Source organism: Tupaia chinensis, unplaced genomic scaffold (genome assembly GCF_000334495.1).
Source record: "Tupaia chinensis unplaced genomic scaffold, TupChi_1.0 Scaffold000089_1, whole genome shotgun sequence".
NCBI lineage: Eukaryota > Metazoa > Chordata > Mammalia > Scandentia > Tupaiidae > Tupaia > Tupaia belangeri.
The window spans coordinates 312037-326404 of record NW_006159551.1 but is presented as its reverse complement, the minus strand read 5'-3'; the positions used below and the strand labels follow the sequence as shown (position 1 = coordinate 326404).

Here is a 14368-nt window from a genome sequence, read left to right as displayed (position 1 = left end):
TTGAAGGTGAAGGAGGGATGGAACGCTCTAGCGCTTTCTAACTTCCATCCGAACAGAGCAGCTTTGCTCTTGTTTTACTTAGTAGAATTCTATATAAAATGTTCTTATAACTAAGGATTCTATGGGGGAAAAAGGTAAACCACTGAATTCTATCATCTTTATGGTACCTTTAGAAGACGGTCAGTGGAAAACTCACTAAAAGGAACATTTGCTGGGCGGGCGGGGGGTGGGGAAGTATTGGTTCTTAGGATATTTGTTTTAATGAGAGTTTTGCAAAGAGCTAAGTCCCGGAACTCAAAGTCTGAGGACTTCCACACAAGTAATAACAGGTGCAACCGAAGCCTTATTCTACTTGCACAGTGGAAGGAAGTGGGTGTGCTGGTGAAGGCAGGAAGGTTGAGAGAGGATGGCAGAACTGGTCCGTGAACCAGAACCAGGCTCAGGATCAGGCTCCTCGGTACTGCCCTCTGACATTCAGGGAAGGCGCCTACTCAAGCAGTCTTGTGTTTTGTTAAGCTGGCAGACATCGGCTCCTCAGAGCAGCTTTCCTCTGGACTCTGCATGCTGTATTCCAACCCCACAAAGCCCCTACAATGACACCTTGGCCACTGTGATCACACTGCATGGCAGTCTACGGTTGATGCCAGGGGCTCCTGCCCTAGGCCATCAGAGCAGGTGCTGGTGCCACCAGAGATGGGCACACAGGAGGCATTTGCCAGTATTAAGAGACATGCACAGGCAGGAGCACCATCATGGCCTACTTTCCCTTTGCAGCCTGAGGTTCGTGAGTCCAGTGACACCTGGCTAGGAAACAGTACGAGGCACTGGCCTCCATGTGGGACCTAGCAATAGGCCCTAGCATCCTGGCTCTGCATGGGCCATTCACATCCCTGTGGTGGTCTCCAAGTCACTAAAGGTGTGGCCTGGAAGGTGAATGGGGAGATGACAGAGGTCACCTCTGGACAGAGGTATGCCAGCCTATGAAACAGTAACCAGGACCTCTGGGGCACGAATACTTCATTGGGGCAGTCCCAGGCAAGCGGATCTTGGGCTGAGGCCACTCAAACCAAGCAGCACCATGGGTTCAGTTCAGCTTCCTTGGGGCTTTGTGTAAAATCCCTTCATTTTAAAATATGGGTCAACTGACAGCCTTAGACTTAGATGCTTTTTCAAAGTTCAAGCTCTTCAGACCAACGTGATGACAAATAAATTCAACCGCAGAAGGCATTTTCACTGCCTGTGTCTCCCAGTTCCATTTCAGTTTTGTATGGGAGCACCAAGTGGTCTGGCCACAGCTGATGTGCAACAGGCCATCAAGTCGCGTGGTGCAAGAAGTCAGCAACGAAAATACTTGAAGGCTGTGCTTTCCCCTTGCCAGACAGGGACTGACCTTCTTTCCTTCTTACGCTATTCTAAAACCACCACTGCCATCCTGTCTATGGTAGGAGGAAACACTCCATCCTGGAGAAGCTGTTCGCGTGCACTTTTCTCATTCATCCTTACACCATTCAGGCAAGGAGGGGTGCCTCCCCCAAGTCCCCAGATGAGCAACGAAACAATGGCCAGCACCCTGACATGCTTCTCCTGGGCCATGATGAGCCTCCACTGATGGAGGCCTATCTAGAAGAAAAAAAAGCCTATCTCTGGACTCCATTGGCCCTTCCTTAATGTCCTTTGCAGCTGGGAAACTTCGTAAGGGAAACTAATACGCCCTCTGCCTTAGCATATCATTAACAACACAAACTCTAGCATCAGAACGCCTGGGTTCAAGTCCCAGGTCTGCATTCCCTAACTGTGTCCCCCTACCTCAGTTTCCTAAAATGTAATAACAGGGACAAGCAGATGGTGTAATGGCTATGTTGCTGGACTCCCATGTAGTCGACTGCAGTTTGACCCGGACCCGGTGGCTTAAATTCACTCCGGGTGCATGTGCGTGTGTGCCCAAGATCCCAAGAGGAGAATGGAGGAGAAGGAATTGCAGTGTGGCCATCCCCCCTGGGGGGAGATTTCTCACTTTCTGTCTCTCTGTCTCTCTCTGTCTCTCTGGCGAGCACACACGCACTATAGCAAAGATCTCTCAAAAGAAAATAATAATAATATGATAATATAAACATTAGCATCCAAGATAGTCTAAATGCCCAACAAACCATGTTTGAACCAATCACGCAAGGATTTCTAGAATAATCAGCTCAACAACGATTTCTGAGCACCTGTTTGCACCTGGTCGGTAGTCGCTTCGTTCATTCAACCAGCAATGATTTAGTTAGGACCTTCTATGTACCTGATTTTGTACATCTCATATGTTTAATATACTGAACTATATTATCAACACTCCATCCTGGAGAAGCTGTTCGCGTGCACTTTTCTCATTCATCCTTACACCATTCAGGCAAGGAGGGGTGCCTCCCCCAAGTCCCCAGATGAGCAACGAAACAATGGCCAGCACCCTGACATGCTTCTCCTGGGCCATGATGAGCCTCCACTGATGGAGGCCTATCTAGAAGAAAAAAAAGCCTATCTCTGGACTCCATTGGCCCTTCCTTAATGTCCTTTGCAGCTGGGAAACTTCGTAAGGGAAACTAATACGCCCTCTGCCTTAGCATATCATTAACAACACAAACTCTAGCATCAGAACGCCTGGGTTCAAGTCCCAGGTCTGCATTCCCTAACTGTGTCCCCCTACCTCAGTTTCCTAAAATGTAATAACAGGGACAAGCAGATGGTGTAATGGCTATGTTGCTGGACTCCCATGTAGTCGACTGCAGTTTGACCCGGACCCGGTGGCTTAAATTCACTCCGGGTGCATGTGCGTGTGTGCCCAAGATCCCAAGAGGAGAATGGAGGAGAAGGAATTGCAGTGTGGCCATCCCCCCTGGGGGGAGATTTCTCACTTTCTGTCTCTCTGTCTCTCTCTGTCTCTCTGGCGAGCACACACGCACTATAGCAAAGATCTCTCAAAAGAAAATAATAATAATATGATAATATAAACATTAGCATCCAAGATAGTCTAAATGCCCAACAAACCATGTTTGAACCAATCACGCAAGGATTTCTAGAATAATCAGCTCAACAACGATTTCTGAGCACCTGTTTGCACCTGGTCGGTAGTCGCTTCGTTCATTCAACCAGCAATGATTTAGTTAGGACCTTCTATGTACCTGATTTTGTACATCTCATATGTTTAATATACTGAACTATATTATCCAAAAGTAGGTACATGGATGTCAAACAGTGGCAGACTACAAGACACACACACTCTCTTAACAAAATACAGATAGGGAGTGGGCTCCAATGCTGGCAGACACACCACGTGGCCTCTGGAGACAGTGGGGAAGATGACACACCAGCAGTAGGCCAGACTTTCATGACACAGCGCCATGCTGGAGCCCCAGCTCCGGCAACCTGGCTGAAGTGAGAGGCACTGAGCCGCCAGGGGAGGCTGTGCTGCAGCTCCTCCTCCCCGCCCGGCCCTCACCTGCAGGTCTCGGTTGTGGTTCTCACACAGGAGCTGCAGGAAGCGGAGGATGGGCTGCATGATGGTGATGACCGCACTCATCTCCAGGTCGTCCTTGGTCTTGTCCGCCGTGGCCTGGGTGCCCTCCCCAGACTGGTAGTGGTCATCAGGGTCGGCCTCCCTCCTGAAGGTGGTGAAGGCTTTCCTGGTGGCGGCGGAGGCCTCCAGGAGCTGATCCCGGACCTCCTCTGTTATCTGTGTGGAGGGCTCCTTGGCTAGAATGCAAGCGGGAGACATCACACGTTGCAGAATCCTTGATGGCACGATTCGCCACACCGAAGGTGACATTTGGAACCCGAGTTCCTATATTCACTAGAGACCCTCAAGGTTGGCAAAACACTCGGAGGAGGACCACCTTCTCTCAGCCCTCTGATAGGGTTCAAACTGAGGCAAGTCCTGCAGCTCACCGGTGGCGTTAACATTTCCTCTATGTTTCCGCTGTGTTTTAGAGGGAGAGCCTGAACACGGGCTCTGAACCTCCCAGACCTGAGGGCTGGAGCCTCAGCTTCCTCATCTGTAAAATGGGTGAGCAACAGCAAATTCTATCTCGACAAGGCTCCTGAGAGGCTCAGCTTCACGCTAACCACAACAGTAATCGGTGTTACTCTAACAAGTGATTGGCCCTTTCCTAAGCACCCTCACACCGTGATTAAGAACTCAGTGTGTATTATCTTGTCTAACCCTTGGTATAAAGCCCAGAGGGTAACTGTGTATAACTCTGCTGCCAGACTGTCTGGGTTTAAAGGCTGGTTTCGCTGTCTTCTAGCTGCGTGACCTTAACAAGGTAATCACCTCTGTGCCTCACCTCCTCATCTGTACAATGGGGGTAACGACCTCGTCTGTCTTAGAGAGAGAGCGTGAGTTCTAAACGAATCGGCACATGTGAAGAGCTTTGAACAGCGCCTGCCTGGTGTAAGTGGGAAGTACTGAGGCAATGGTGGGCGTGTGCTCTCCTGTATCTCTACTCCAGACCAGAGGTTCGAAACTAGGGGTGATTTTGCCCCCAACCCTTCCCAAGGGACAAATGGTCATCTCTGAGACATTTTTGGTTAGGGGCAGGGGCGTGCTACCAGCATCTACTGGGTACAAGCCACATATTGCTGCTCAACAGCCCCTGATGTACAAGATGGTCCCTGTGACAAACAGCTCTCCAAAGGCCCGCTGTGCTGTGGTGGAGAGGCCCTGCTCTAAACTGGAGACGTGGGGCTCAGAGTGTTAACGCGCTTGCTGGGACCATTTGACTTTGAAGCTGTCGGTCTACCCATTTCCCCATCATCGCTTCTCTCCCAGAGAGAGAACAGACAAAGGGATTTATATACTTTCAAATACTTAAGACAGCACGAGGAAATGATCTGACAAAGGACTGACACCCAGTTCTAAATGATGACCTTTCCTCAACTTTCGCTAAAATAGAATCGCAGAAAAAGAATATTCATGCATTGGGAAAATTCTAAGTTTGACCATGAAGGATGTTCATTAATTTACTAAATAAGAAGTGCTTCCTAAGAAGCCAGGATTTGGCTCAGGTTCCTTAGGGAGAGCTGTTTCTTAACCAGCTTGGTTATCTTCTGCTGAAACCCCAGTCAGAAAGCACTTTAGTCTAGAAGCTAGGAGAAAAGGCCAGGAAGACAAGGGAGGCATGCCTCTGTCACCCACGGTCGGGCTGAACGAAGACTGAAGTGTGCTTACCTTTTTTCCGAGACGGGGCATCCCTGTCTACCTCATCGTCTTTCTTCTTATTTCCCAGGTCACTGGTGTTCACTGTCACTGTTGCCTTAATTTCCTGCTGGGCCACTTTCATTCGATCATAGAAGACCTTAAAGAATTTCTCCGACTTCTTGTCTTCTGTCAATCGGCAGAAGAAAGAGTGCTGCCAAGGAAAAGCCAGAGATTTTCAACCCCCTAAACAGGCCAGTCACTGAACCCCAACTCAAGGCACCAAAACTAGTGGAGATCGGACCCAGCCACAAAAACCTCATAAACGACTGAAGTTTGGACTAACGTTGAACATTGCGCTCCACACACTACTGCTCTCTAGGTTTGAAGGCCTGGGAGCAACCCAGAACCCTAAAGATGAGCAGCCATGGCTGGAACAGTCACAGAGGCTCTGGACCCACACTACTGGCAGTCTTTGGCCAACAAAAAGAATCTTCAGCTTGCTCTGCACACACACAAAGCAACTCCATGGGCAACACAATCTGAATGCCGTTCTGGTGGTTATTTCAGGGTCAGTCACTTGTTTAAGGGTGACTCCATACTCCTCTTGTGCAGAGCCTGATGCAACATCCAGGGATGACAGACACCTCATGGTGCAGCATACAAATGTTGGACACCACTCACTCAGGGAGCCCCGGAGTGAGAGGTGAGCTGGGGACTCATAGTGCATCGCTAAGAGCCTAAGTTTCCCAGGTGATTCCAAGCATCCCTCTAGGGACCAACACTGGAAACTACACCCCCAAGGAAGGCTTTTCCAGCTTGGACATTACAGAGTCATGTGACATGAAGTCTCCTTGCTCATAGAGCCGACAGTCGCCCAGGTAGGAGTAGAACTACTTGGCCCAGGACTGCTAGTGTCTTCAACTTGAAGTCTTTAAGGCAATGCTGGATTCTCCATTGAAACCACACAGAGCAAACACATTGCCAAGAAATTTCCAATGGACTGATGCTTTTCCTTGAAAACTCCAAGTTTGCTTTAAATTTTCAGCATCTTGGGTGGCAAGCATTGAAAGAATGTCTGGCATTATTTCTTAAAACTGGGTGAAGAGACTCTCTGGTTAAGGATCTCTTTTGTGGCTCAGAAGTGATAAGACTAAGGACCCCAAGGACCAGGAACAAAGTCTTGCCCCTTCAGGAGAAATCCTCAGAAGACCACATGTTTGTTTCCCCAGCTGTCCTGGATGGCTGGGAAGGGTGAGTGAGGGGACTGTGGCATGAGATACTGCTGAAGGTTCCCCTACATCCAGTCTCTCAGCCCCAGGAAACAAGAAACTTTTAAAAAAAAAAAGATGTATAGATGATAAGATGGGCTCATCAACAGGTTGGGATGACATATTCATCCACAAGCCAGCCTCAAATATGTCAAGTATAAAGTGCTCAGGAAGCTACCCGATTACATCAGAGAAGCTCAGAGCTGGCGAGAATGATACGGGGCTTGAGCGAACCCAAAATCACTATGAAAAAGGTGATTTGCAAATCTTGAAGGACAGGTAAGAGCGAGTAGATGAAGAAGCCCAGAATTAACAGGTAGCTTGCCTTGTGGATACAGATTTCTTTTCTGGCCCCACTACAAGCAATAGTATACATTGTTGATGTGAAAACACAATATGGTATCTCAACTTCATTTATGAGTATTCGCTTTTCACCCCTTTGCAAATACCACACTGTTGTGAATTATTTACATAAAAATACAATACGGTCATTCCTAGAGGAATAAAACAAAGCGCCAAACAATATACGTGCTTTTCCCAGTTGGATCTTACTGCCAATTTCATATCCTCCCATTTGGAAAGACGGCACTGCCTTACAGAAGGGAAGGCTTCTGTACCCCAGAATGAACAACATTTTACTAGGCTTTTGAAGCCCCTTGCCTCCTCCAACTCTCACCCATACACACCCCTGCAGCAGCCCCCAGAGGGCCATAGTATCCCCACCTGCAACATGCAACTTCTGTCATTCTGACCCCTCTAGCTACTGGCTCACACGCTACACTGAAAAACATTCGTCCCCTTAGGCCACATGCATGTCTTTATTGTCTCTTCATCTCACTGTTCTAGTTTACCTCTGGTTGTTTCCTAAGTACCAGGTGACTTCAAAAACTTCATGGAAAAATGGAATCCAAGTATAATTTTACTTTGGTGTCAAGTTTTTAAAATCCACAGTTTTTTTTTCAAAATTCACATCAACTTTTGAAAATCCATGTACAACGCAGTATCCATCCTTCCTGTTTGTGTTCCTGGGTTCTATATTTTTCTCTCCAACCACCCCAGGTGCCAGAACACCAGTTACCACTTATCCTCCTGCTCAGTATTATTGTCTGTGCCCAAGGCTTATTCTGATCCTTCAAAGACTCTTACTTTTTGAACCAAGCTTTAGTCTTCATTGTCCTCCATTGCCCTTTATTTTTAAAAAAATTTTTTTAAAGATTTCCTACTGTTTTTGTCTATTCATCCACCCACCTGACCATTCATCCATCCACCCGTTCACTATTTACTGTTCACCTGTCTTGTGCTGGGCTCTGTCAATCACAGGAGATACAGTGGTGAGCAAAAAGGGGCCCAGACCCTCTCTGCATGAACCTGGGAGCCTGGGAGGAAAAGGCATAGTAATACATTCATCACCCTAGTCACTATTTACTAAAGCAGACTTCTATCCCCAAGAAGTAAATCAAGAGATGCTGAAGAACAGCACTGTGGCAGACACTCAAGGCCTTTGGCCTGTTCCTGCTGGTCCTGGCTCTGTGTGGTTGGGGCCCCTCATCCTTTGGTCTCATCACTATGTCACCTCTCAGTAAGGCCAACCACGATCATCTCTCGAAGTGGCAGTTCACGAGACAGCTGTTTATTGTAACATGCCCATTTTACTCTTTTTACAGCAATAACACACTTGGAAATGCTGCTACTGTGTGTCTTGGCCACTGGCTTCCTGTCTGTCTCGTGCACAGTATGAGCCGTCTGGTTTCCAGCTTCCTCCAGACATCTATAAGGGCCCAGCATGGAGAAGACATAATTGCTTGATGGAAGAAAGTTGATGACCAAACACTTTATGGTGCCTCTTAACTGGATCATCCCAATCAGACCCTTGTTATAGTTGGTGGATATGACAGAAATAAATCCCCCAATAAATTACTTGTGCAGAGCTGCTAGAATGTGAGACATCACGTTCCCATTGCTCCTATCTTTGAGAGTCAGTGCCAACTCTGACCAACAAGAGGAGACACATGGGGATGCCTGATGGTGGAGACAGAGTCTTCTACCAAACAAGCCAGATGGCATCTCACCAGCACATGAGGTCCCAGGGGGATAGCTATCTAGAGCCGTGGACCCTCCAGGAGGGACCTCTCAGGAAGGCCAACCGTAGCTGCTACTCCAGCGGTCTTCTGGCTGTGTGGTGGCAGCTTTAAGAGCATTTTGGGACAAACTGGTCATTCAAGGAAACAAAACACTGCAAACAAGTAGGTAAATAAATAAAGCCTGCCATCTGTCATCTAGCCCAGTGCAGCACCGCGCACACAGACAGCCTGCTGCAAACCGCACTGTCAACGTCCTGCCAGTTAACCCGACAGATGTCACCTGATAGGCCAGGGTAAGGGAAGCTCTTAGGAAATGAGAGAGGGCGAGGGCCTGTGGGTGCCACTCTCGTGTGTGTTTCCGCAGTGGCCAGTTTGCACACCTTGCATTATTTATATATCAGCTCTCAGGCCCTTGAGAATCTGAAGCAGCTCTAGCAACAGAACGTGCTCGATAGAAGAAAAACATAGACAAGAGAGTCCAAAAGACATAAGTGCAGAAAATGAAAATTAGAATAAAGGCTGGTGGTTGGAGGATGGGGAGAAATGATTCTGAGGCCCTGGCCATAGTAAGTGGAAAAGAGAGGCATATTCAGTTAAGCCCCTTCATCTCTGAAAGAGAAATGCAAGCAGAGCCTCAAGGGAAGGAAACATGTCCTAATGAAAGGTTGCAGGGCAGTTTGTAGCCACACTGGGTGTGAATCCCAGGGCACTCCCTGCAGGCTCTGTGGTCGTGGGCCGGTGGCTGGCCTCTCTGAACCACGTGAACGGGCTGCCGTGGTGCACGTGAAGCACTCAGGCATGCCCACTCTTGGTATTAGCTTTGTTGTTCTACCACCATCCTGTCAGTAGCACACGAAAACCCCATGCTGAGGGTGACCCTGTGGGGCCAGTTAGGGCACGGTTGTCCAGTGGTAAAAATTCTGTTACCAGAGTCAGAGCCACTGGGTCTCAGCTCTGCCACTTACTATCTAGTGTCACTTTAGCAAGTGACTATGTTTCTGAAACCCAAGTCTTCTCATCTGCAAATAGGGTCACAGTAATAGTACTTGCTGGATGGCTGTGAAGGCCCAGTGAGAGCATCACGTAACACCGTGGACAGATGACATCTGGCTGGTTACGAGGAGCCAGGAACGAGGGGAAAACCTTCCCACAAAAACCCTGTTGAGATCATGGGAATGATTTCTTTCTGAAGTCAAGGAACCCTAGAAGATATCAAGCATATTAGCAGACCTCAAAGATACTCTAAGAACAAAGGATATAACCTCATCCAGGAACCCGGATCAGGAGAGGGCCAGAGCGGAGAGGACAGGCGAGGGCTCCTGCTTCGGGTCTCCTGACTGTGAAGCTAAATAAAGATACTCCGGAAGGAAGAAGTCTGGTGTCCAGAAGGGAAGCAGCGGTAACTTTTGTGAGAGGAGGCATGACAAACCAGGGCATGTGGGTGAGGAACTAAGCCTTCTCCCATAAAGAGCTGTGACACAGCTCAGTGCAGGCTCCTGGGATGGCTGGCAGGGGCGGCTAAATGTGCTCACTGTCCCCTTTAGTGTCTGGCGTGGTCTGACTTGGCAAGACCAGGGCCCTCTAGACAGCTCACAGACCTACTCCTGAAACCCTGCTTTATAATAACATGTTTGATAGTGTTGGGTGGACGAGGGAGTGCGCCCTCTTCTGGACTGTCTCCCTGGGTGCTGCTGAGACATTTGACCAGAGCAAGCAGCTCCCAGCCTCCCAGTCCTCAGGCTCCCGGAGCAGGACCCCTCCATGCACATAGGTACCGGCCTCTTTTCCTCCCTAGTCTGACCTCAGCTCATCATCCCTTCCTTCAAACCATAGACAAATGGGCAGAGGAGATCTTCATTTTTCCACATTCCCCCACCTGGCGGATGTGAGGCCACCTTTCCACAAAACTCTGGCGTGGAGCAGGAACAGCGGCTGCTGAGAGAAATCAGGATGGTGGTTGCCTCTGGTGGGCATGAGAAGAAAAGGACTACTCGGGGAAAGAAAAGGACTTTCTGGAGAGAGACATCCTGATGAGGGCGGGAGTTATCCAGGTGTGACTGCCACCATCACGGCCCCCTCCAAGACGCCTGCATCCTCACCCCCGGAACCTGTGAATGCGCTACCTTTCACCGCAAAGGGGAATTCAAGTCACAGGTGGGACTGAGTTTGTTACTCAGCTGATGCTAAAGAAGGGAGATGATCCTGGTGATCTGGGTGGGTCCAATATAATCTCCAGGCCCCCCAAAAGTCAAGGATGAGGCAGAGAGGAGGGTGTTGAGGTGCGGTGTGAGAAGAGCTGGACTCACTGTTGCTACACTTGAAGACAGAGAGGGCCCAGGAGCCCAAGAGTGAGCAGCATCTGGAAACTGGAAAAGGCGAAGGAACAGATTCTCCCCGAGGGCCTCCAGAAGGGAAGACAGCCTTGTTGACATCTTGATTTTAGTCTGGTCTGGGACTTGAACTGTGGTCGGTCAGTTCTATGTTTAGCTTTAAACCAATGCATTTGATTACTTTAAATTACTAAATCGGGAGCAATTTGTTACAACTGCCACAGAAAACCAATACAATAGGCAAGTATTTGTCAAATGTAATCAAACTCTGTACTTAGAATCTGTGCACAGTATTATACATAAATCAAATTATTACAGAGAAGGGGAAAAGTCTGCTTTATTCTCCAAGCTGGGAACTGCAGAGTTATCTAGACAGCGGGCCACCTGCAGAGGCTGCCTCTCCCCCCAGAGGAAACAGGTGACCTCTCCTCACCCTCCAGGTATCTCCAAATCGTATTTGATTCCAAAGCCCTTTTCACATATGCTGTCTCATCAGAGTCTTAGATCGCCAAGAGAGATAACGTCATTCATAAATCTGTCACATTAGAGATGAGAGCGCGGGGATTAGAAGTCGGCGGCTTGTGCCAGAGCCAAGACTAACTCTCCACCTCCCTGCCTGCATTTTCTTTTTTTCAGTTTATTTATGCGTTTCTTCCGAGACAGGGGAAAAAAGAGAAAGACTACCCAGCAGGGTCTTCAAGTCACAACCCTTCTGAGTCTCAGCCAGGCTCGATCATAGACAAGGGCCTGTGCACCAGCTGTGTACAAGGAGACCTGAAAGTGAGAGATGCAGGAGGAGGACTTTCCTATGTGGGTCTGGTTGTGCTGCCATTGAATCACCCTCTGGTCCTCTCCTGCATTTTTTAGAAGTTAATTCTCTTGGGACCAGCAGTTGGTGTAATGGCTATGTCACTGGACTCCCATGTAGTCGACAGCGGTTTGAGTCCTGGACCCAGTGGCTTAAACTCACGCCGGGCACATGTGCATGCGTGCCCAAGATCCCAAGAGAATGGAGGAGAAGGAATTGTGTCATGGCCATCCCCTTGGGGGGTGATTTCTCACTTTTTGTCTTTCTGGTGAGCACACACGCCCTATAACAAAAATCTCTCAAAAAATAAAAAAAAAGAAGTTAATTCTCTTCACAACAGAGACAGTGTGTGTGTGTGTGTGTGTGTGTGTGTGTGTGTGTGTATGTGTGTGTGTGTGTGTGTGTATGCAGCAGTGAGGGAAAGGGATGGAAGGTAGAGGTAGAGGGAGAGGGAGAGAGGGGAGGGGGGGGAGAGAGAGAGAGAAAGAGGGAGGGAGGGAGACACAGGTACACTGAACAGGGTCTTGTCATGTTGTGATCCCCTCCCTCCCAGCACCTTTTGCAATTTTTTTTTTTTTAAGGCTCTTGTCTTAGGGAGCATGTACTGGCAGGGAAGACACACAGTGAGAGGGAAAGTGAGAAATTACCCCCCAGGGAAATGGCCATGCTGTAATCTTTTCTCCTCCATCCTCCTCTAGGGATTTGGGGCATGCACACGCACGCACGCACACACACACACACACACACGGTCTGATTTTCAAGCTGCCAGGTCTGGGCCTTGAACTGTGGTTGGTCGGGGGGAGCCCAATGCATTAATCAACATGCCACCTGCTGGTCCCTCTGCCTGCATTTTCCATCAACACAAGGACAACCAGTCCCAGGGGTCAGAGTGGAAGATTGAGGGAGCAAAGGAAACAAAGCTGATTTGGTGGCAGTTCCTCAGCACCACTCCCAGATGTCACCGGCCACAGGTCTGCCCTTGACATGTTCGAAGGAAGGGGCAAGGGCAGGGCGGGCTGAGGGGTGCCTGCTGGCAATAGCCATCTCTACATGGGTCTGGAAGGGGGTGGTGGTGGTGGGGATGCAGGCAGGGCTGTTAGAAGCCAAGTTTAAAAAGAAAAGAGTAAGAACACAGACCACAGAATGGTGAAGCTAGAGGCATTTGAGTCCAGCAGTTTTTTGAACGCTTCTCCTTGCAGGAAAAGCTGCTCTCCTGTCCCCAAATAGTACCTTCAGGACATCATGCACATGGGGACATCAAACAGTGGCAGAAAATGGAATTAAAGTATGAGTTTACCTTGGCACAAAAACAATTAAAAACCATGTGTAGTTTTATCATAATACACTTTCTATAAACTTTTTGAAGACCCCGGGGGGCAGGGGGGACAGACAGACAGAGCCAGAACAGATCTGTCTGAAACAAAGGCTCCCCTCGCCATTGAAACTCTGGCATAGCAGAGCTCCACAACACAGTATTTGAAAACTACCAATTCCATCCATTCCTCCACATTTTACAGATGAGGAAAGTGAGACCTGGAAAGGGGAAGGGTATCCCTGGGCCACATGGATCCGTGCTCCTGACCATACCGGCCAGTTCTCTTGGGCAGCACTAGGCTGAGGCTACCTGGAAGAACAGTCTGTGTTCATATACGTGCCCTCCAATGATTGTCGAGTGGGCGCTGTTTTCCTCCTTGGGCTGACAGAGCTGTGTAGGGGCCACAGACTCAAGCGCTTAGATGAGAAGAATAACCAAACTACCCTCTCAGGTCAGTCAGTTTTTTTCTTTTTTTTTTTTTTTTTTTTTTTGAGAGGTTTTTGCTATAGGGTGCGTACGCTCGCCAGAAAGAGAGAGACAGACAGACAGACAGAAAGTGAGAAATCGCCCTCCAGGGGGAACGGCCACGCTACAATCCCTTCTCCTCCATTCTCTTCTTGGGATCTCCGGCATGCACACACATGTGCCCGGTGTGAGTTTAAGCCGCCAGGTCCAGGAATCGAACCACGGTTGACTACATGGGAGCCTAGTGATATAGTTATTGTACTAACTGCTGGTCCCCCTCAGGTCAGTCTTGAAAAAAAAAAAAAAAAAGAAAAAAAAAAGTCTGCTTAATTAGCTTAGCAGCCACCCAACTCACCCCACCCATGTCCTTGCCAATAAATGGCACTTGTTTTTGAGAAGCCTGCCAAGCCTCAGCAATGACAGGCACCCTGAGGACAGGGACTGCAGCAGAGGCAGCCATCCCGGAGACAGCAGGGTGCAGCGGGCAGAGCAAGGGGAGGTGGATACTCCTTTCTTTGGATGCAAGATGTCACAGTCTGAATTAAACTGTATGGGAAAGGAGTCCTGGCCAGAAGAATAATGGGGGCCACAAACTTTCTCCATGACTAGACACAAAACCAGGAAGGTAAGGGAATGAGTGACAAGCATCTTGATAATTAAAGAGAGGAAGAAAATTTAAAAAATAAGAAAAGGCATTTTCCCTAGAGTTCAGGATCTTCAGGGGAACAGCATTGAGCTCTGTACTCTAAGGATGAAGGTGCTTCCTGGAATGTGGGCCAGGCTGTCTGCACCTGCCCTGGGCACAGAGCCATTCTGACGGGGGAACCTCTCTACAGAGTTCTGGGCTAGGGTAGTACAGGAAGCAAAGATGGATGTGATCCAGCATGGGGTGGGCAGCCAGGGGCACTCGGATGCCTGTGGGACTTTG

General features: G+C 48.8%; 1 protein-coding gene across 11 annotated transcripts in view; it reads right to left on the bottom strand.

Annotated features, from left to right (window-relative positions):
- ITPR1 (inositol 1,4,5-trisphosphate receptor type 1) overlaps positions 1-14368 on the bottom strand; it is a 404888-nt gene that overhangs the window by 96236 nt on the left and 294284 nt on the right. For all 11 annotated transcript variants that reach the window (XM_014585765.2, XM_027769774.1, XM_014585767.2 and 8 more), the window contains 2 exons: positions 5204-5384; positions 3476-3729 (listed from right to left, as the gene is read on the bottom strand). In XM_014585765.2, coding sequence (XP_014441251.1) covers positions 3476-3729; positions 5204-5384 — 435 coding nt within the window. The remainder of the gene's footprint in view (positions 1-3475; positions 3730-5203; positions 5385-14368) is intronic.